A 22,295-nucleotide genomic window follows, 5' to 3' on the forward strand; every position below is an offset into this window, starting at 1 on the left:
CCTCCCATGAAAATGGCTCCAGAGATCCGCCCTTATTTTATTGTGATATGTAGACTTTAATTAGTTTGAGGATGCAAAGTTTATAACTTGAACAAAACACTTGAAGGAGTGATAAAATAGATCATGAGATCACTGGATAGAATCATCATTTGCAAGCAAACAAGCATAATATGTGACTATCTCCCAACAAAAAAAAACTAAATTAATCATAATTCCAAGAAATGTAACTCATTTTCAGCAATTCGTCAGGCAGTAAGTACACACAGAAGCACAATGTCAAAATGTTCAAAGGGATTCAAATTTTTTAGTGAAGATAAACAGTATAAATATATTTCCAATACAGAAAAACTAGATTATGCAAGGAACCATTGTTATGCATATTAAATCCTTACCTCAGCCAACTAATAGGAGATACAATAGAGAAATCAGGTTTTGACTTGTTTGGACTAATTACCATTGCAGCAATTTGTTGCACTTTATCTGTGAGACACAAGGGAAGGAAATGGTTTTCTCCATCAAAAGCTAATGATCACAAAGGTGGTGTCTGCATCCAAGGATTATTGCAGCACTATATGCACCATGTGTGACTCCATTCTGTGGAAAACCACCAAGAACATATTGTGGAGACTTGGTACTCAAAACTGCAGTGCTTCCCTTATGCTTTGTGATACCAAAGAGTTGTTCGAGAAAAGATTTAATACTTCTTCTTGTTGTGAATGCTGATGTCCTATGGTTGAAAGCCATCTGGAAGACCCTCCTAATAATCCCATGTTCTGATCCAATGGAGGTTCCCACATCTGCCATGTACCTTGTGACCCATCAACATTCGTCGTATGTAAATCCTGAGACTTTAAGTTACATGAAACTTGGCCAAAAGTAGTCTGCTTTTCTTCTAAATTTTGCAATCTAGAAATAGGGCACTCGATTGGAGAAGGCTTAGATATGATTCCAGGAGCAGAAGGATACATTAATGCTTGAGATTCCACCACCTTATCATTGCAAAGAAAATCAGACCCTGTATCTAATGGAAAATTGTCAAGTTCCTCAGAAACTGGACCAAGCAAGGATATCATGTCCGGCACATAGCACGGATCTTCAAAAATTTCTGGTTCTTCTGATATAACACTTGGTGTTGAATCCTTAATGGAAGAAAATAAAGATTCATCTGACAAGCTTTTGGGCGAAGAGCTACTAAATAAGACATTGGATGAGGTCATAGAATTTAAAGAAAATGGTTGTGTGAAATTAGTTTGACTATCGCAGAAATTGTCCGGAAGCAACTTCTGATTATTTACGCCTGTAACCTGAGCTTCTATTTGACTGTTATTGTTTTGACTAGTTGGAGTAGCTGAATCAGGGTGGTTAGTAGTATCTGTATTAGTAAACAGTTGGTGCCATGGTTTCATTAGAATAGCTTGGCGTGGTTGTACATATGAATTTATCTAGGAAATGCAAAAAATCCAACAATCAATGCACATTTATCAGAAACAAGAATACTAAAGAGCTTGATTTATGGCAACTTACAGGCTGATGAAGGTTGCTTTTGAGAATTTTATTATCTCCACTTGACGGGATATTAACACTTGCAGCTTCAGCCACTTGAGAATTTCTTACATTTTTCAAAGTATGATTCATGAAGATTGTAACTGGTTTAATTGATTTCTTTACAGCACCAGTTGGGTTCTGGGTATTTCTCCCAAAAAGTATGGAGCCACCAAAACCTCTTGATGGACAGTTGCTAGTTATATGACTAGAGTATCTTGTTTTACCTGGAATCACTTTATTTCCAAGTGATGTCTCCAAGGCAAGTGGCTTTGATATCACTGCTGTGTTTCTCACTACATTATGTCTCTCATTGTGATTCTTATTGTAAAACCCATGCTTTCTCTCATTCATGCTGCTTGCCATCTTCTCTAAATCTTCAACATCCGAGTTGCTTTTACCGGATCCCCTATCCCTGACATTTCTTCGATCTTTCCTTCTTTTCTCCGCTTGCTTAGCTTGCTTATAACTGTTCCTTTCCACATCAGCAATGGAACCCTTAGTAGTTTCTCCCTCAGCTTTCAATTTCTCATCTCTCATCTTTCTCCTTTCATCTACCATCCTTGCAACTTCCTCTCTTTGTTTTCTCTCTTCCTCTTCCAGCATTTCTTTTTCCAACTTTGCCTGACGTTTCTCTTCAGCTTTCCTCCTCGTTTTCTCCCATCCGCTTTCATGAAGGTTTCCTCCATCCCCTCTCTTATAAAACACCCCTCTGTGGTCTGTGTCGGAATCATCTTCTGTTGAACTATGTTTGAACGCTACTTTACAGAACCATCTCATATGGACAAATAAGTAGAAAATCAGATTGAAAGGAAAGAAAAAGAGAAATGATGAAAATTTTGCCACTGTAGAACAACCCCTGTTGATATTTCTCAGGGCTTCCTGATCCTGACTCCATATCCATCCAAAATTCCTCATAAGTTTACTGAACGTGGAGCTCCTAACAGAACGTGGAAGATCCAAGATGGGCTTTTTAGAAAATTGGCCGCAGTATGAGCACTTGAAGCGGACTCCAGTCGGATTCTGGTCCCTGTACGGAGTGTGACAGTTCCGGCAACAGCGGATGGCAGTCTTCAAAAGCGTCTGCATCTCGATTGCAAGTGTCCGCTGCCACTCGTGCTCGCGAGCGGCCCTACAAGCCTGCAAATAATTCAATAGAGGCACCAAAGCCTTGTACCATACGAGGATCAGGACGAGGACGCTCAGACAAGCGATCCTAGGCGAGGTGATCTCAAAGCGGAGCCTCGGAGGGAGGAGCGGCGACATCCCCCAGAAAAAGAGAACTGGAAACAACAGCCAGGGCAGTAAGGTGGCAATCTTTCGCGACCACCTCGGAACTGCACAAAATATACACATCATTCAACAACCAGTGCCTAGCCAGACGAGCCTCTACCGAAATATCCAAAAGAGAAGGAACAAACTGCGAGCTTAGAAACCGAATCTTCTGCTACAGCGTTTCCTCCTCAACCTCCGTTCTACCTGAGAGTGCTCGACCTCCCGAAAAAACGCAGAGTCCGAGAACCCCCAAATCCCAATCCAGCAAGCCAGCCAACGACAGCGAGAAGACCCCTAGAATCGTCCAATGCCTGAAGGATCCTGACGTAGGGAAGAAATCTCCGACTGCGACGATGTTCCTGCATCAGAGCCGCAATCGGATCGAGACCTCGATGAAGCAAGCGATCGAGAGGGAGTGAGGCAAAGTAAAATAAATAAAATATTAAAGGACTTAAAGGTAATATAAAGTCAATTAATTTTGGTTGGAAGACAAGTTGATGATGTGTCTGGCAAAGTAAAAGCTAATTTACAAGTTTAGAAATTCGTTCAGGAGCTATCTTTTAGATTTGTAGAGGGTAAGAGTTTTCAATACTTAATGAGTATGGTTTATCCTTTATTTTCTGTTCTATCTCGGTCTACTATTACTAGGTATTGTTATAAGTTATATATGGAAGAAAAGGATAACTTGAAGTCATTTATTAAAAATGAAAGTGGTAGGATTTGTTCGACGACTGATACTTGGAATTCAAAACAATAGGAATATTATATGTGCCTAACTGCCCATTTTATTGATACTGACTTTAAGATGCATAAACGAATTTTGAATTTTTATCCTGTTTCTAATCATAAAAGCAATGATATTGGTGAATTGATTTATAAATCCTTGCTAGATTTGGGCATTAATAATGTGTTCATCATGACCGTTGACAATGCAAGTTCAAATGACACAACAATTCTATATTTGAAAAGAAAATTTATGAATTTGCTTAATTGCATATTAGGTGGGCAAATGTCTCATGTTAGGTATTTAGCACATATTCTGAATTTGATTATCAAAGATGGGTTAAAAATAACAGATGAATCAGTAGAGAATGTAAGGTCAACCATAAAATATATTAGAATGTCTCCTGCTAGGATTGGAAAATTCAAAGAAACAACTTTACTTGAAAACATTGAGTACAAGAAACACCTTGCTTTGGATGTTCCAACTAGATGGAACTCCACATACATTATGCTTTCCTCATCTTTAAATTATATTCGAGTTTTTCAATCTATGCTGAGAAGTATGGTGATATGGTAGTAGCTCTAAAAGAAGATGATCATAATGTGCCTTCTAGTGAGGATTGTGTAGGATCGTAAGAGTGCGATAGGGGGGGGGGGTGTGAATATCGCGCTTTTAAAAACTTTTCTTTTACTCGTTTAAATCATAGTCGTGTAGCGAAAAAGTAGAGAACAGGTTCAGTTACTTGGTTCGGAGCCTAGGTCGACTCCTACTCCAAGGTTCGCGATCCTTGATCGCACCAATAGGCAATCCACTAAGATTCTTCTTTATGAAAATCTCAAAAAGAAGCAGTGCGTACAATATGCAGGAATATAAGATAGTAACAACCTACTATCTTATGTGAGTTTAAGTATAATGCAAGCTTTTTAAAAATAAAATATACCGACACTTATATGGAAGATGATGCTTGGTCGGCGCTTGAACGAAGTAGTTGCTTGCGTGAGTTGTAGAGCAGAAGCATGAATAGTCGCAACTAGCACATAGATGAATTTCGAACCAGAACATATTTTCTTTTCATTACAGCCTCGGACCTCGAGCTCACTTTTATAAGAGTCGTCGACGTTCAATCGACCGATCCCTAGGTTCAATTGACCGAACCAACTCCCTTCCATCTTCGCTGAGATCTGATGCTGATTCGATCTTCGGCATTTAATGACATTAAAGTGTTTGGTCGACTGATCCTCTTGTTTGGTTGACCAAACAGAGATTCTTCCCTGTTCACCGAGATCTGGAATTAATGCGCCATTAAGTGATGATTGTTCGGTTGACCGATCCCATGGTTCGATCGACTGATTCGTCGCTCTTCCTTCTTTACTTTTGCTCGATCTGAACTGTGCTAATTCATCAGGGTTCGATCGACCGATCAAGATTTGATCATACCCTGCTCTGTTTTGGTCTGAACTGATATCTTCTCTGAGTTAGCCTTGTTCGGTCGACCGATCATCTGTTTTGTTGGTGTGGGAAGCATCCGACGATCGAACACAAGTTTTGATAATGACAAAGGGATTCAAAGTTAAAGTTAATTGTTATCTGACATGTATGAATGAGTTTGCAGGAAAGTCCTAACTGCAGTTAGGCAGGTGGAAAACCCTATGGGGTGGTAACCTTAGGTCCTAGGGGGTGGTAACCCTAGGTGGTGGGAAACCCTATGGGGTGGTGACCTTAAGTCCTAGGGGGTGGTAACCCTAGGTGAAGGAAAACCCTAAGGGGTGACAACCTTAGGTCCTAGGGGGAGATAACCATAGGTGGCGGAAAACCCTAGGGGGTGGTAACCCTAGGTCTTAGGGGGTGGTAACTCTATACAGAAAGTCTAGTCGGTCTGGAGGACCGGACTGACATCAGATATGCTCTCCTGAGTGGTGTAGGTGAGGATGCATTCCCCGCGGAGGAAACAATAGGTGTCGGCTCGACCTAGAATTTCCGGTCGGAAATCCGAAGTCAGAACCGGATAGTCCGGTGACTGTCAGGTATTCTTGTTTATGTTATTTATGTGCTAACTTTGTTTTATATGATATATGGTTGTTTTGTGGACTAGCTTATTTTACAGAGACAAAAGAGCACATTATGCCTCGGATGAACAGTACCCGATCCACCCTCATGGAGCTTAGAGGCGCCTCGGGTGCAAAGGAGAAGAAGTGTGCACAACAAGGCTGGAGGCGCCTTAGACAGATTTGAAGGCGCCCTCAAGGAGTATGGAGGCGCCTTCAAGAGGATTAGCGAGGACTTCTTCAAAGCCCATCCGCGCGACAGATTTGGCGCGGATGAGGGTGCCCTCAAGGGGATTGAGGGCGCCCTCAGCAGGCTATACAAGGAGGTTTCGACCAGCACTTGTACTCAACGAATTTCAAGACATCTTTGAGCTGTGTACTGCTAACAAAATGATCCGGCTAAGCTACGACAAGACCCCGACGACCCAAAGCTTTAGGATTACTATTTTCCTCGTCGGTATAATTGTTATTTCAGTTTTGATATTGTATTCTGTTGGAACCCCAAGGTTGGTTTTGGTGTGATCAACAAGTTAAGTTAGGTTCTGTTGTTTTCTAACCTTGTGTCTAAGTGTGCAGGAGCTTAGGAGCACAGGTACTCGAGCGGAAGACGCAGCTAGCGAGAAGGACGGCACGCGGTGCGTCCGAGGGACGAGGCACTGCGGAAGAGTGCACCGGCGGACGAGAAGGAAGTGCGCGCGATGGTTCCGAGGTACGAAAGCCGGAGCGGAAGATTGCTCAGGGAGCAAGAGACGCAGCTAGCGCGAAGGTCGGCACGGGGTGCGATCGAGGGACGAAGTCTGCGGATGAGTACGCTGGTGGACGAGAAGGGACACGCGGCAATTCCGAGGGACGAGAAGCCGGAGGGAAGCACGCTCGAGAAGATCGGAAGATGGGTTCGGGTGAGCCCTATTCCGGATGTCAGAGATCACCCAATAAGCGGATCCGAAGCAGAAGACCCGGACCGAGACGGGGACTTAACGGAGAAGTGGTCCCGGACAAAAAGTCAACCACAGTTGACTTTTTGCTCCGGGGCGCCCGGAATGCTTCCGGGCGCTCGGACCCTGATTTTGACCAAGATCGCGATTTATGTGATCTGAACGTTGGGGGATAAAACTTTATCCCCCCCAGGGCGCCCGGAACCCTTCCAGGCGCCCCGACCAAGGCTATAAATATAGCCTTGGTCCACTGTTTAGATTAGCTTCTGTCTTTCTGTGCTTACACTGCTGTAAACGAGGCTTCTCCGCCTGAAGGAGCTCTTAGTGCGATCTTCATCCTTGGATTAACAACCTCCCCGGTTGTAACCAAGTCAAATTCGGTGCCTCGTTTTTATGCTTTATTTTCTATTTAATCTACTTTTTTATGTGTTAGCTTAATCGTACGAGAAAGGGTTGCGTTTGATTTTTCAGGGCTATTCAACCCCCCCTTCTACCCGGCCGCATCGGTCCTACAAGTGGTATCAAAGCCGAGTCGCTTCAGGAGGACTAACCGCCGAACGAAGCAACAAGATGGCCGGATCTAACATCCACGCACCAAAATTCGAAGGGGACTTCGCTAGCTGGAAAAAGCGAATGGAGGTATTTCTTGAAACAGATTATGATTTATTACTAACAATGGAATTTGGCTATGAAGCACCAGAGGGCAAAGCAAATAATCAATGGTCAAAGAAGGAGCAGGCTGACCACGTGGCAAACAAGAAAGCAGAATTCCATCTGCTAAGTGTACTTCCAACACAAGAAGTCAATCGAGTCGGTACCTACAACTCGGCAAAGGAGCTTTGGGAGAAATTCCTTGAGTTACACGAAGGAACATCCGAAGCCAAACTTGCAAGACGGGATTTACTTCGTAACCAGCTTACAAACCTCCGATTTGAAGAAGGTGAAACAATTGCACATCTACACTCGAGGATTCAGGAACTCATCACTAGACTTACGAATCTCGGAGAAGAGGTAAGTAACCGAGATTCGCTAAGGTATGCCCTAAATTCCTTTCCTAGAAACTCAAAATGAGCATCACTAGTAGATACCTTTTACATTTCAAAAGATCTAGAAAAAATTTCATTAGACGAATTCTTTTCAACTTTTGAAGTGCATGAGTCAAGATGTGCAGGTCCGAAGGAGCCCAAGAATAATGTCGCTCTTAAAGCTTCGAGAGACGAACCTGAGTCAGAATCTTCTCTTGACGACGAGGAAATGGTAATGATGGTAAGACGATTTAAAAATATTTGTAAATCTAGGAAATCTAACCATCCGCAGGGAAGAAAGAAAAGAACCATCCGCTGCTACCATTGCGATGAAGAAGGGCACGTCAAGGACAATTGCCCTAAACTGAAGAACAAAGGGAAGGACAAGGGTAAGAAGCCTATCCAAAAGCACAAGGCCCTAAAAGCGACGTGGGACGATACGTCGTCGGAATCGGAAGTCGAGGAGTTCTCCGGGCTCGCGTTAATGGCGAGTCATCAAGACGACGACTGCAAGTCAAGCTCTTCCGAAATGAGCATCGAAAGCATCGATGAAGGGGGAGCCACGTCCGAAGAGAGCAGCAGTTCAGGGGGAGAAACCGACAACGAGATCGACAAGGTAAGTGAGGTACGATCTCTTCCTCCTGATAAAATGTTTAAATTCATTAAAATTTTAACAAAAGATTGCTGCAAATTAGAAAATGAAAATAAAGATTTAAAAGCAATATTAGCTACATCTTGTCCGTTAGAAATGCTAGATAAATCAAATTTAGAAAATGAAAAATTAAAATTAGAAATTCAAAATTTAAAAATTCAAGTAGAAAACTTGAAAAACTCTGCTTGCTCATCTAAAACCAATTTTAGAAGGTTCAATAATTTGAATTGGTATTATAGATATCACCGGGACAAATTAAAAATATCTCTAGAAAATATGTCCCTAAGAAATTTTTAGTTAATCCAGTAGGTTGGAACCTTTATTGGGTTCCTAAATCTTGTTTAGTGTAAATTTTTAAAATCAAAGTTAGCGCTTTAAGTGAGAAAATTAAACAAAAATTTCTTTATGGGCTTTGACTAGAAAGTGATTGTTGCTCCAATAACCAAGAAGGCCTAGTGCCTCGCCACTGCCTGGAAGCCAAATATTGAAATAAATGTTTAATTAATAAAGCATTAATACTAGAATTATTTAATGCTTTAAAAAGTTATTCAAACATGTTTCAAAATTTTGACATAAATTTTTTTTAAATAATTAATTTTTTTTAAAATTCTATTTTCAAAAATAATTTTTACTTAGAGTGTTTAGAAAAATTTTCAAAAATTATTTTTTCCTAAGTTAAAATTTTACTTAGAGTTTTTTCTGCTTTTATTGATTCAAAAATATTTTTCAAAATATTTAATTAAGTTTTATTGATTGCAAAATTCTTTTTCTAACTTAGAATCTTTTGACTTAGAAATTTTTTTTAAGGTAGCTTTTCAAAATTTTCTAAGTCTTTAACCCTTAGATTTTTTTTTGGAACCCCATTTTTTTGTGATCAAAGGGGGAGAAGGATAAGTATAAGTCTAGGGGGAGGTAGCCTAAAACTATTTTTTTCTATCTTTGTGTACTAAATTGTAAATTTAGTTAGTTTATTTTTTGTCTAGTTAACCCTAGCTTAACTTGGGTTGATCACACCAAAAAGGGGGAGATTGTTGGAACCCCAAGGTTGGTTTTGGTGTGATCAACAAGTTAAGTTAGGTTCTGTTGTTTTCTAACCTTGTGTCTAAGTGTGCAGGAGCTTAGGAGCACAGGTACTCGAGCGGAAGACGCAGCTAGCGAGAAGGACGGCACGCGGTGCGTCCGAGGGACGAGGCGCTGCGGAAGAGTACACCGGCGGACGAGAAGGAAGTGCGCGCGATGGTTCCGAGGTACGAAAGCCGGAGCGGAAGATTGCTCGGGGAGCAAGAGACGCAGCTAGCGCGAAGGTCGGCACGGGGTGCGATCGAGGGACGAAGTCTGCGGATGAGTACGCTGGTGGACGAGAAGGGACACGCGGCAATTCCGAGGGACGAGAAGCCGGAGGGAAGCACGCTTGAGAAGACCGGAAGATGGGTTCGGGTGAGCCCTATTCCGGATGTCAGAGATCACCCAATCAAGCGGATCCGGAGCAGAAGACCCGGACCGAGACGGGGACTTAACGGAGAAGTGGTCCCGGACAAAAAGTCAACCATAGTTGACTTTTTGCTCCGGGCGCCCGGAGTTGTCCGGGGCGCCCGGAATGCTTCCGAGCGCCCGGACCCTGATTTTGACCAAGATCGCGATTTACGTGATCTGAACGTTGGGGGATAAAACTTTATCCCCCCCCCAGGGCGCCCGGAACCCTTCCAGGCGCCCTGACCAAGGCTATAAATATAGCCTTGGTCCAGAAGCTCTTCATCAGTTCAGAAATTGTAAACAACACTTGTGTGCTTCCACTGTTTAGATTAGCTTACACTGCTGTAAACGAGGCTTCTCCGCCTGAAGGAGCTCTTAGTGCGATCTTCATCCTTGGATTAACAACCTCCCCGGTTGTAACCAAGTCAAATTCGGTGCCTCGTTTTTATGCTTTATTTTCTATTTAATCTACTTTTTATGTGTTAGCTTAATCGTACGAGAAAGGGTTGCGTTTGATTTTTCAGGGCTATTCAACCCCCCTTCTACCCGGCCGCATCGGTCCTACATATTCTAAAGTTGTAACCTTTTGCGCGATATAGTTGTTGCCCAAAGTAAACGCTCAACGAGAGTGAGCCTTGGAGTAGGAGTCGTCCTAGGCTCCGAATCAAGTAAATACTTGGTGTCTTTTGTGTTTATTTTCTTATTCCGCTGCTTAACTCTCGTCAAATTTTTGAATACGATAAGTGAAAGCCACGAGCGCTATTCACCCCGTAGCGCTTTTCGATCCAACAATTGGTATCAGAGCGGGGGCGCTTCGATTTGGTGCAACAACCAGTCAAGCATTCTTTCGTGGTGATTTTTAGTTTTTCGGAGACGGTATTTTTGCCGCCTTTCGATCTGATTTTTCATAATCAAATTTTTCTCGAAGTTGGTGCAACACCACTCGAGAACGCGTGCTAGTTTTTCTTTTATTCCACACTACTAATCCAGGATAAAGTCCTGGGACAAGTTTTTCTATTTTTTTGTGCTAGATCTTCAATGGCTCTCCAAGAAGGTATAGCATCGCTCGCCCACCGCTCTTCACCGAAGATGACTTCGGTTACTAGAAGGGTCAGATGGAGGCATACCTTCAGACTCACTTTGAAGTCTGGATGATAAACAAATCGGGCTCAAACTACCAACTGACGGCGCCGACAAACTGATATCATACAAGAACTGGGACACGACTCTGATCAAGAAAGTAGAAGCCAATGCCAAAGCGACCTGCACCCTCCAACCTGCACCCTCCAATGTGCACTAACGAAGGAGGAGTTGAACCGCGTCGGCCCGTTCTCGAGCGCCAAAGAACTGCGAGAGAAGTTGATCGAGTTGCACGAGGGCACATCTGATACCAAGGTAAGTAAGAGGGATCTTATTATTAATAAACTGTTTAATATTAAGTTGCAGGAAGAAGAAACAACGAGCTAATTGCATGCACGCATCCAAGACCTCCTCAACGGTCTCCACGCAATTGGACAAAAGGTAGAAAATAGAGATATCATCAAGTATTCCCTAAATGCTTTTTTGAGGAATACCATGTGGGCGTCCATGGTAGATGCTTACAAGGTATCCAAGGATCTCTCTTCAATTAAATTGGATGAGTTGTAATTTCAGAATTCGAATTTCATGAACAGATTAACTCACGTGTGGCCGAGAAGGGTATATCTTTGGTTGCAGGTACAGGCAGAGCGCGTGAGTAAAAACCAAGACGCAGAACCGAACCGGAGTCAGAAGAAGAACCAGATTCAGATGACGACGATGACGAGCTCACGACCGAACTCATCAACCTGGTGAGTGTTGGTTGATACTCGAAATAACGTACTGGTTCCCCTGTACAAAAATTGTGTACAAGTCCTGAACCATTCCTAACAACCTATTGTGTTCTTTAGAAATTAAATTAGGAATCGCAAACAGAACTTAACATTATTGATTCCAAATTTAACTTATCTGTTCTTAGAGGTTTAGACTTGGATCGCAAACGATACTTAACATTATTAATCCAAGTCCACCCATGTTACAAAGTTGATTAAATATTTATTTCTAAAATTGTCTTCCAGGTTAAACATGGCGAGACACTAGGTCTTCTTGGTTATGGGATCATCCACCACTTCTTGACAAAGCCTTTTAAAGAAATTTAATATTTAATCTCCTTATAGTAACCCTAGGTTTAACCAATAAGAATAATCGAATCACAAGATCGAAAAAGAAAAGAAAAGAACACAAACTCGAATCACAAATTCGAAACCTAGAATCGTATGCCTCTTGTGTTTGGTATTTCAAAATTCTTACAAAGGAAAAACTAGTATGATGTGGAATATAATTACTAGTTATACCTTTCTTTGTAAGCAACAACCTCTTGATCTTCTACCGTATTCCTCTTCTTATCTCTAACGTTGTGTGGGCAACAATCTACCGAGATGAGAACCATCAAGACTCCTTCCTTCTTGCAAGTTTCGACCACCAACCTTCAAGCTCCAAGGGATGCAAGAGTAAAGCCTCCTTTCTCTCCTTCTCCTAGCAAGAACCGGCCACCATCAAGAACTCCAAGAGAGGGATTCATCGGCCACTAAAGAAGAAGAGAAGAGGAGAAGAATAGGGCCGGTCACACCAAGGAAGAGAGGAGGGGAATACTAGAAGATATGTTATGAGGTGAAGCACCTCTACCCCCTCTTTTATATTCCTTGGTCTTGGCATATAAAGAAATTTTATTATAATTAAAATTCCCTTATTCTCGTTGCTATTGGTTAATAAGGAAAATTTAATTAAAAAAATCCTTTTAACCCTTTACATGGCCGACCACCTCATGTGCTCCAAATAAGGCAAGTTTTAACCACAAAAATTAAAACTTCCTTATTTGTTTCCAGAAATTTTTAAAATAAAAATTTCTCTAATAATTTTCCCTTCATGGTTGGTTATAAAAGGAAATTTTATAAATTAAAATATCTCTATTAAAATATGTGGATGATTTCCAAAAAGGAAAGTTTTCTTTAAAATTAAAATCTTCCTTTTAACTACAAATAAGGAAAGATATCTAATCTTTCTCTTAATCTTTTGTAGAAAGTTATAAAAGGAAATATTTAAATTTTAAACTCTCTTTTAAAATCATGGCTTCCACATATGGAAATATTTTAAATAAAATCCCTTTTATTTTTATATGGTCGACAACACCAAGCTTGGGCTCCAAGCTAGGGTCGGCCACCTTTACTTGGCTCAACCTTTGGCTTGGTCGGCCACCTAAGGTTGGGTTGGAAGGTGGGTATAAGTGGGTATAACACTTTATAAATAAGAGACTACGATAGGAACCGAGAGGAGGAATTGGTTTTGGTCTCCCGATGAAATTAAGCTTCCCATGTTCGCCTCGAACACCCAACTTAATTTCATCAATAATAATTCATACCACTAAAGAATTATTATTGAACTACCGCACCAATCCTAAATTATATTTTAGACTCCTTCTTATCATGAGTGTGTTAATCTCCCTGTGTTTAAGATGTCGAATGTCCGCTAATTAAATGAGTTACTGACAACTCTCTTTAATTAACATCTTAGTCCAAGAGTAGTACCACTCAACCTTATTGTAATGCCGGACTAAGTCCACCTGTAGGGTTTATATGACAATCCTTATGAGCTCCCCTCGGGGACATTATCAACCACTACAAGAAAAACCCTCATAGACATCGGTGGAACAACAACGATTTTAAACAAAAACCGATGTCTTTGAGTATTTTACACCGGTTTTTTTTTAAAACCGGTGTCTATAAGCGCAGATTTTCGCTCATAGATATCGGTTTTTTTAAGCCGATGTCTATGAGCACCTTTTTTTAGTTAATAGACATCGATTTTAACAGCGGTTTTTAAAACCCGGTGTCTATGATACAATAAAATAATTTAATTTTCCCACCAATACTTAGCCAAAATTTGCAACACTTTACTCTTCCCTCCAAACCTAAACCTATATCGCGTCATCCCCTTCCTCTCCCGATCAGGATCAAGACGCCCCTTGCTTCGTCCAACCACACCTCATCTCCTCCAACTCCTCCCTCTGAGTAAGAATAGGAGCCCTTTTCCGCCCTTGCTTCTCCTTACTTTTTGATGTTTATCGTCGAAATCTGAAGACTTGGTGGAGACTTAGCAGCTAAGGCTTGTTGGAGACGGCAGCCTTCGGTCAGGTCCTCAAGCTAAGGTTGGAGCCGCCCGATCTGTTTGCTTTTATGTCTTGCTTTTGTTGGTTATCGTGGAGCTGCATTATGGAGGTGATGGTCGAGTTGGATCTTTTTGTTGGGCTTTTTGAATCGACCATTTTTTTTTGTTTCCAATATGGTGATTTTATGAGAAAAAGCTGGGGTTTTTGTTTGATTTGCGGCAGTGTTGTGGTTCTTGCTGTGGATTTTAGGTCTAGCGGCTTGTTAGGGCAGCAGAAAGAGTTGATGATTGTTAGATCCAACTCGATCCGCCACGAACAATGCAGGTAACAACGTTCCTTCCGTGCTCCACGTTCTTTGCTAATCGTTGGTAGAAATGCTTGTTAGAGCTTTGATATATGTCCTTCCGTTGCACATTTTGTGTGGGAGGCTTTTTTTCCCTTCTGTTACCCTTCTCGATTTGCTAAGAATCCCACATTCGGGTTGATTTTTGATCTCTGCTTTTATTGGTTGTCGTTAGCACATTAAATTCATTTATGATGTATGAGTCTATAACATAGGGTTTCTTGGAATGTTTGGTTGCAGTTTGGTAAGGAAAGGTTTGATTTCACCGCATCTTAGGAGAAAAGGGTCGTGTTAATATAGATGACCTGGGTGAAGATTGGTTGTGAAATGGAGCAGTATGAGGTTTTGGAGCAGATAGGGAAAGGTGCATTTGGGTCAGCTCTACTGGTGAAGCATAAGGTCGAGAACAAGAGGTGAGGGCTGTGATCTATCTTTTCTACTGTTGTAGTTCTTTGCTTGCTCTATCTCCATATCATTCTCTTCCTTTCTCTTGTCTGACTCATTTCTTGGGTTCTATCTTAGTCTTTCCATTTATACTACAGGTATCTCCATATCATTCGCTTTGTTTGCTTGCTACCTCATCTATATAGAAAAAAAAGTCAATAGCCATCTTGTTCATATGCTCGTAATAGCATGTGTTCTGTATAGTGTTTGCGTGCTATTTATTCATTTTGTTTATCTTTGCCACTATTGCAGATGGAGCTAATTTCAAAAGTAAGAAGCCCATTTATTGTGGATTATAAAGATTCTTGGGTTGAAAAGGTTTCTAAAAGTTTACTTCCCTTGATTTATTATGATAAGTTTCTTTTCTATTTTAGCATTTAGATTGTAAATGGATGTTTTATGACGGCATGTTATATGTATTAGAACTCTAGTTGTTTAATCCATGTTTATTCATTCAGTCAATATTCTATGATTTCTTAAACTAGTATTGTTCTTGCAACTGAAAAGATATTTTACATGCACTCTTTGATTAATAACTATATTGGTTATAGGAGCAGAGTGAAGAGCTTGCGCATACTTTTGTGGACTAGATTGACTCTGAAAGATAAATAGCAGTAGAGTTGTCCATGCCCAAGAGTTTGGTGTTTCAGTAACAATGTTGAATATTGTATGTAGTTCAACGCATTTTGTCAAAATTTTTCTTTCCATAATTAGTGAATGAGTTAACAAATTGCTCTCTTCTTAGTATTTTTGTTAATTTGGTTCTTCACAGGCAATCATTCTCTACCATATCCATGAGTATACACAGTCATTATCTGTTCTCAAAAAGCTGTTCAGAATATCGAGCCAATTAAAGAGGTATGCCTTAATTTAATCATCTTATGAGTTATTGATAAGATGATTCTTTTTATTCTGCCTTGCTATTTTTTCCTATGCAATAAATAGCTCTCCGTGTATGCCTTCTTCTACTGGATGTTGCATTAGCTTGTGAAGATATTTTACAAGTCTCAGTAAGTTTCTTTGTATCATGTATTTCACTCCTGAAAATTCTGTCAATTTCCCTCAATTGTTTTCTCAATTAATACGTAGCATGCAATCATTTGGCACAATAGCAGATTGAGTTCTGAATTAACTATTCATAACAATTAACTAAGCAATGGAAAAACATGAGAAAACACTGCAAGAGGCCTTGCTTGGTTCATTTTCCATGATGCGATCAGCAATACTTCTCAAGTCATGGTATCACTTGCTTATAGATTTGTTTTTGGAGAAGTGATACAAAAAAGGCAGATTTTTTGACTTGCCTGTTTCATTTTTTCCTTTATAAAAATAATCTTCAGCATACATGTAAAAATCATCTCAAACAACTTTCAAGTACTGCAATTCGCACATCATACTGCGTTAATTTTTTTTGACAATGATTTTTACATATCTATGATGTTCAATCGTATAAGGATACTTTTTCTAGTGAGACATAAAATTGAGAAGAAGAAGTAAGCAAAGAAGCAAAATCATATGCTTCTGTTTTCTCTCCGACTCGTTTTTATTTGAACCATACTAAAACTCCCTTCTGCAATGTTATTATTGAAGGTATGTCTTGAAAAAGATTCGTCTTGCAAAACAGACTGACAGGTGCCGCAAGTCTGCCTACCAAGAGGTATGTCTTGAAAAAGTTTTCTGTATGTGATATCAGTTGATATGCACTAGGTTTCTTGCAGAAATATTAAAATATCCTATCCATGTTCATTTTAGATGGTGTATCCTTGCACTAGGTTTCAGTTGTATCCTTTCATTTCAAAAGATCGTGTAATTACCATCAACTATGTATATGTTTCTTGTTGAATGTTACAATCATATCTATGATGTTTAATCGTATAAGGGTACTTTGTGAGAAAGACAGGTCTACAAAGGAGGTAATTGCTCACTTCTAGAGCCCTACTAATGATCATCTTCCTTGGCTAACTGTTCTTTCATCAAATTGTCACTCACAGGCTCCAAGTGCAGGAAATCTTGAAAGAAGAATTCTAGAAGTTAACAGAAAAAGGGTCAAAGTTGTTAAACCTGGTTCTAAGACTTCATTTCCCAATACTGAAATTCGTGGAACCTATGCCCCTCCTTTTCATGTAAGTTCTCTACGGCAAAGTTGACGACACATTTTAGCAATGCCTGTGCAAACTCATTGATACGAGTCGAGTTTTCTGGATTATTTACCCTACTAGAACTGATAATTGACTATATGTTAAACTAAGCAAATGATGAACACACTTCTGTTTATGGTTTACAATCTCATCATTCGTTTGCAGGTTGAGCTATACCGTAACGACCCGCACCGATTCAAGATTGTAGTAGACAGCGACAATGAAATGGATTTGATGGTGCAAACTAAACACTCGTGTGATATCATCGTCCTTGTGATAAGAGGCTTCGCCCAGCGATTCAACAACTTGTGAAGAATAGTTATGTGTAATTTGTGAATACTGACTTGATGTGCACAATATTTATTATCTTTTTATGTTGTAAGAAGAATATTTATGTATTGGTTATATGGATATTGACTTGGTGTGTTTAGATACATCAGTGCATTTTTATTTGTGATTTTCTTAGTGAATTAATAATATTAACTTAATTTTATGATTTGTTTGGTGATAATATTGGTTTTTCACTATTTCGAAAATCAAATTTGTGTCGTTAAACATTACTGATATTATATCGGTTTTCCACCACTGCAAAACCGGTATCCTTAACTAATATTACATCGGTCGTATACCGCTGCCAAAACTGGTGTTATTAACATATAATATTACATCGGTTTTACACCCGATGTCGTTAAGTGATACTACACCGGTTTTAACCCGATGTCTAAAATGGCAGACCTTTTACACCGCCTTCATAGACATCGGTCGAAAATGTAATAGACATCGGTGGAAAACTGATGTCTATGAGGGTTTTTGTTGTAGTGAACCTAGATTACTAGGATACAATTTCCTTCTATAATCAACAACACACACTATAAATAATATCATTTCCCAACTTATCGGACCTCTTGATTTTTCGAGTTAAATCTCACCCTTTGATAAGTCAAAGAAATAAATACTAAGTACACGTGCTTGTTATTATATCGAGTTTAAGAGCACACACTTCCATAATAACAAAGGTCTTGTTCTTTTATTAAGTCAGTATAAAAAGAACTTACCTTAAATGGTCCTGCTCAATACACTCAGAGTGTACTAGTGTAATTTATCAGTCAAGATAAACTAATACCTAATTACACTACGACTATTCCAATGGTTTGTTCCTTTCCATTTCAGTCGTGAGCTACTGTTTATAATTTATAAGGAATTGATAACATGATCTTCTGTGTATGACACCACATACCATGTTATCTACAATATAAATTCACTGAACAACTACACTTAGCATAAATGTAGACATTTGACCAATGTGATTCTTTATTTCAAAAATAAATGTTTACAAAAGCTAGATTTTTAGTATACACTCTAACAATCTTCCACTTATACTAAAAGACTATGCTGTCATAAACGCTGCCATACATCTAATTCTCATTCCTTCAACATGCTGATCAAAAGCTTTCGCTGGAAGGACCTTAATGAAAGGATCTGCCAGGTTATCCGCTAATGCAATCTTGGCGACAACAACTTCTCGCTTTACGATGTCTCGTATCAGGTGGTACTTGCGCTCTATATGTTTACTCGCCTTATGGGCTCGTGGTTCTTTCGAGTTTGCTACTGCACCGCTATTATCACAATAAATTGTGATGATTTTGGGCAAACTAGGAATCACATCTAAGTCCATTAGGAAGTTCCTGAGCCACACTGCTTCCTTTGTTGCCTCAGAGGTTGCCACATACTCAGTTTCTATAGTTGAGTCAGAAACACATTTCTGCTTAACACTCCTCCATGCAATGACTCCACCTCCTAAAGTAAACACATAACCTGATGTAGACTTACTATTGTCCCTATCTGATTGGAAGTCGGAATCCGTGTAACCCATAGGGAGCAAATCATCTGTTTGATAAATTAGCATATAATCTCTAGTCCTTCTCAGGTACTTTAATATATGCATTACAGCAGTCCAATGTCCTTGTCCAGGGTTACTTTGATATATGCTAACCATGCCCACGACAAAATAGATATCCGGTCTCGTGCACAACATAGCATACATTAGGCTTCCTACAGCCGAAGCATAAGGAACTACCTTCATGTTCTCTATCTCCTTTGATGTCTTCGGAGACATCTGTTTAGATAAAGCTACTCCATGCCTAAAAGGTAGGAAACCTTTCTTGGAGTCTTGCATGTTAAAATGAGCAAGGATTGTATCGATATATGAAGCTTGGGGCAAGCACAACATCCTTTTCTTGCGATCCCTTATTACTTTGATACCAAGAATATGTGCGTATTCTCCTATGTCTTCATATTGAATTGTTTGGACAACCATACCCTTACTTTCGACAATACTTTGATATTATTTCCAACTAACAAAATGTCATTTACATATAATACAAGAAATATCACCACGTTTCCATCATACTTCTTGTATACACAAGACTCATCCGGACACTGAATAAATTCATATGATTGGATTACTTCATTAAACTGGATGTTCCAAGATCTTGAAGCTTGCTTCAATCCATAAATCGACCGATTTAGCTTGCACACTAGATGCTCTTTGCCTTTTTTAATGAACCCCTTTGGTTGCTTCATATGGATGTTTTCTTCAAGAATTCCATTGAGGAAAGCTGTCTTGACATCCATTTGTCAAACCTCATAATCCATATGAGCAGCAATGGATAAGAGTATCCGGATAGACTTAAGCATGGCCACCGGCGAAAAAGTTTCCTCCTAATCGATTCCCTCTTTTTGAGTGTACCCTTTCGTAACAAGCATTGCTTTGAAAGTTTCCACCTTCCCATCTGCCCCTCTTTTCATTTTGTAGATCCATTTACATCCAACGACTTTTACACCATTTGGCGGTTCTACAAGCTCCCAACCCTTGTTAGAATACATAGATTCTATTTCAGAATTCATCGTTCTTTGCCAAGATGCTACATCTATATCTTGGAGTGCTTCGTCATATGTTCTGGGATCAAGTTCATGTTTACCTGGGACCAAGTCCGACGACTCTCTCAAAAACATGAATCTTTCAGGTTGCCTGACAACCCTCCCACTACGACGAGACACTGTTTGTTGTTGTGTATCATTTGTGATACGTGTTGCAGTTTCTTGTGATATTTCATCTTGCACTATTGGTACTAAATTAGGCGTGTCCTCTCTAATTTCTTCTATAACAATTTCACTCATGGACTTATGGTTCATTACATAATCTTCTTCTAAAAATTGAGCATTGGTACTTACAATGATCTTTTGATTTTTAGGATTATAAAATAAACCACCTTTCGTTCCCAAACAGACAAACTTCTGTACGTGATTCCAACTTGTCAGTATCTCCCTTTAGCACATGTGCTGGACTACCCCATATCCGGATATGACTCAGACTAGGCTTACACCCATTCTATAATTCCATGGGAGTAGAGGGTATTGTTTTAGAAGGTACCATATTAAGAATATATACTGCTGTTTCCAGAGCATATCCCAAAACGAATTTGGTAATTCTAAATAACTCATCATCGATCTAACCATTTCCATAAAAGTCATATTCCTTCGTTCTGCCACACCATTCTGTTGGGGTGTGCCAGGTGCAGACAATTGGGATTGAATCTCAGCCTCTGATAAGTAATTCCTAAATTCTCCTAAGAGGTATTCGCCACCACAATCAGACCGTAGTGTCTTGATACTTTTACCATGACATTTCTCCACATCAGTCCTGTACTCTTTGAACTTATCAAAGCACTCAGACTTACGGTGCGTCAAGTAAATGTATCCGTATCTCGAATCATCATCTATAAAAGAGACAAAATATTCGAAACCTCCTCTTGCCTGGATAGACATAGGACCACACAAATCAGAATGAACCAGTTCCAACACATCTTTGGCTCTATACCCCTTGGCCTTAAAAGGTCTCTTGGTCATTTTACCTTCGTTGGAAAGTTTTCCAACACTAATGAATCCAAGAGTCCATCGGCTATAAGCTTTTGAATCCTACTCAAGTTAATATGACCAAGCCTTAGATGCCAAAGATATGTTTGGTTCATTTGCGAATGTTCCTTTCTCTTATTAGAATTAGAAGATGTGCTATTAACTTCCATTTGTTGCTTTATGAGAGTTATTTGATTTAGAGTATACAAATAATAACCCTATTCTTCTTGATAACTACTTTGTCATCAAAAGAAACAGAATATCCATCCACAAACAATTTAGAAACTAAAATTAAATTCTTTCTAAAAGTTGGTACATAAAGACAATTTCTCAAAACTAAACTTCTATTCCTATCAAATGATAAGTAGACGTCTCCCACTGCAACAGCTACCACTTTTGTAGCATTGCCCATGTAGACTGTTATCTCTCCCTCATATAGTCGTCGGGTTTCTTGGAACCCCTGCAATGTATTGCAGACATGATCAGTGGCTCCTGTATCTACACACCAGGTACTGGTAGATAACACCACTAAACATGTTTCAACTACAAGAGAATAAGATATACCTCTATTGTTCTGATTCCTACGAGGGCAGTCTGCCTTCCAATGTCCAGTCTGCTTGCAGATGAAGCACTTGCCTTTTGACTTCTTCACTCCAGCTTTAGGTTCAGTACCTAGAGATCTTTTCACCTTCTTTGCTGAGCCAACCTATTTCTTCTTCTTCTTGCCTTTCGACTTAGAAGTAGAAACATTTTCAACAAAGTGTATCTGAGAATTATGACGAAATATACCTTCTGCTGCCTGAAGTTCTGTTAGAAGTTTCGCCAATGTATAAGCCCTTTTGTTCATGTTATAGTTCAGGCGGAACTGCTCAAAACTTCTCGGTAGCGTTTGGAGAATAATATCGATCTGAGTTTCCCCTTCGATTTCAGCTCCAAGGATCTGTATTTCGTTCAAATAAGCCATTATCTTGAGGATATGATCCCTTACGGGTGTCCCCTCTGACATGGTGGCTATCATTAACTTTCTCATTGCCTCTTGCCTAGCATCCCGATTCTGGTATCCAAAGAGTTCTTTCAGATTGTTCATCATATCATAAGCAGTTGGTAAGTCCTGATGCTGATGTTGCAGCACATTTGACATTGAAACCAAAATGTAACACTGCGCTATCTCATCTACTTTTACCCATTTCTTATGATACTCAATCTCCTCTTCACTAGAATCGCTATTAGGTGCATCAGGGCAGGTCTTTAACAGTACAAACTTATAGTCTTCAGCAGTTAGGACAATGTCCAGGTTTCTTTTTCAATCTATATAGTTGGGACCAGTAAGTTTGTTCTCTTTTAGAATAATAGCCAGTGGGTTGAAAGTCATCCTAAGAATCACAAAATAAACTTTTGGTCAAGACTCTAAATTTAGAATAATATTGATTCCTCAAACAATACTATTTAAATTTACTAACACCTCAAAACACCGTGAATTTTGCATGCCACGTTAGTGTGGACGTATACAAATTCAACATTTGTAAGAGGGTCTTACCCATTAATTTTATTATCTTGCCATCCTAACTTTATGACAAATAAAATTAATAGTTGGTATTCCT

The 22,295-nt window shown here is 39.7% G+C and overlaps 1 protein-coding gene and 1 long non-coding RNA gene across 2 annotated transcripts; one reads left to right on the forward strand and one right to left on the reverse strand.

Moving 5' to 3' along the window:
* Positions 1 to 213: 213 nt before the first annotated feature.
* LOC122035609 lies at positions 214 to 3,177 on the reverse strand. Its single transcript, XM_042594821.1, has 3 exons — positions 3,022 to 3,177; positions 1,525 to 2,879; positions 214 to 1,442 (listed from the first exon to the last, which is right to left on the reverse strand). The coding sequence occupies exons 2-3, from the start codon at positions 2,806 to 2,808 to the stop codon at positions 636 to 638; spliced, it is 2,091 nt and encodes a 696-aa protein (XP_042450755.1). The 5' UTR covers positions 2,809 to 2,879; positions 3,022 to 3,177; the 3' UTR covers positions 214 to 635.
* A 10,943-nt stretch (positions 3,178 to 14,120) lies between these two features.
* Positions 14,121 to 16,249, forward strand: LOC122010304. Its single transcript, XR_006119841.1, has 3 exons — positions 14,121 to 14,178; positions 14,438 to 14,610; positions 16,232 to 16,249. It is a non-coding gene; the product is annotated as an uncharacterized LOC122010304 (long non-coding RNA).
* The last annotated feature ends 6,046 nt before the right edge of the window (positions 16,250 to 22,295 follow it).

This window comes from Zingiber officinale, chromosome 1A, assembly GCF_018446385.1.
Source record: "Zingiber officinale cultivar Zhangliang chromosome 1A, Zo_v1.1, whole genome shotgun sequence".
In the NCBI taxonomy this organism is placed as follows: Eukaryota; Viridiplantae; Streptophyta; class Magnoliopsida; order Zingiberales; family Zingiberaceae; genus Zingiber; species Zingiber officinale.

What these genes read in the sequence shown, in the direction of transcription:
- LOC122035609 (XM_042594821.1), bottom strand. Translation starts at nt 2,808, where the DNA reads ATGTCGCCGCTCCTCCCTCCGAGGCTCCGCTTTGAGATCACCTCGCCT. An exon ending in AAAGCAACCTTCATCAGCCT is followed by an intron (nt 1,443 to 1,524) that starts GTAAGTTGCCAT and finishes TGCATTTCCTAG; the next exon opens with ATAAATTCATATGTACAACC.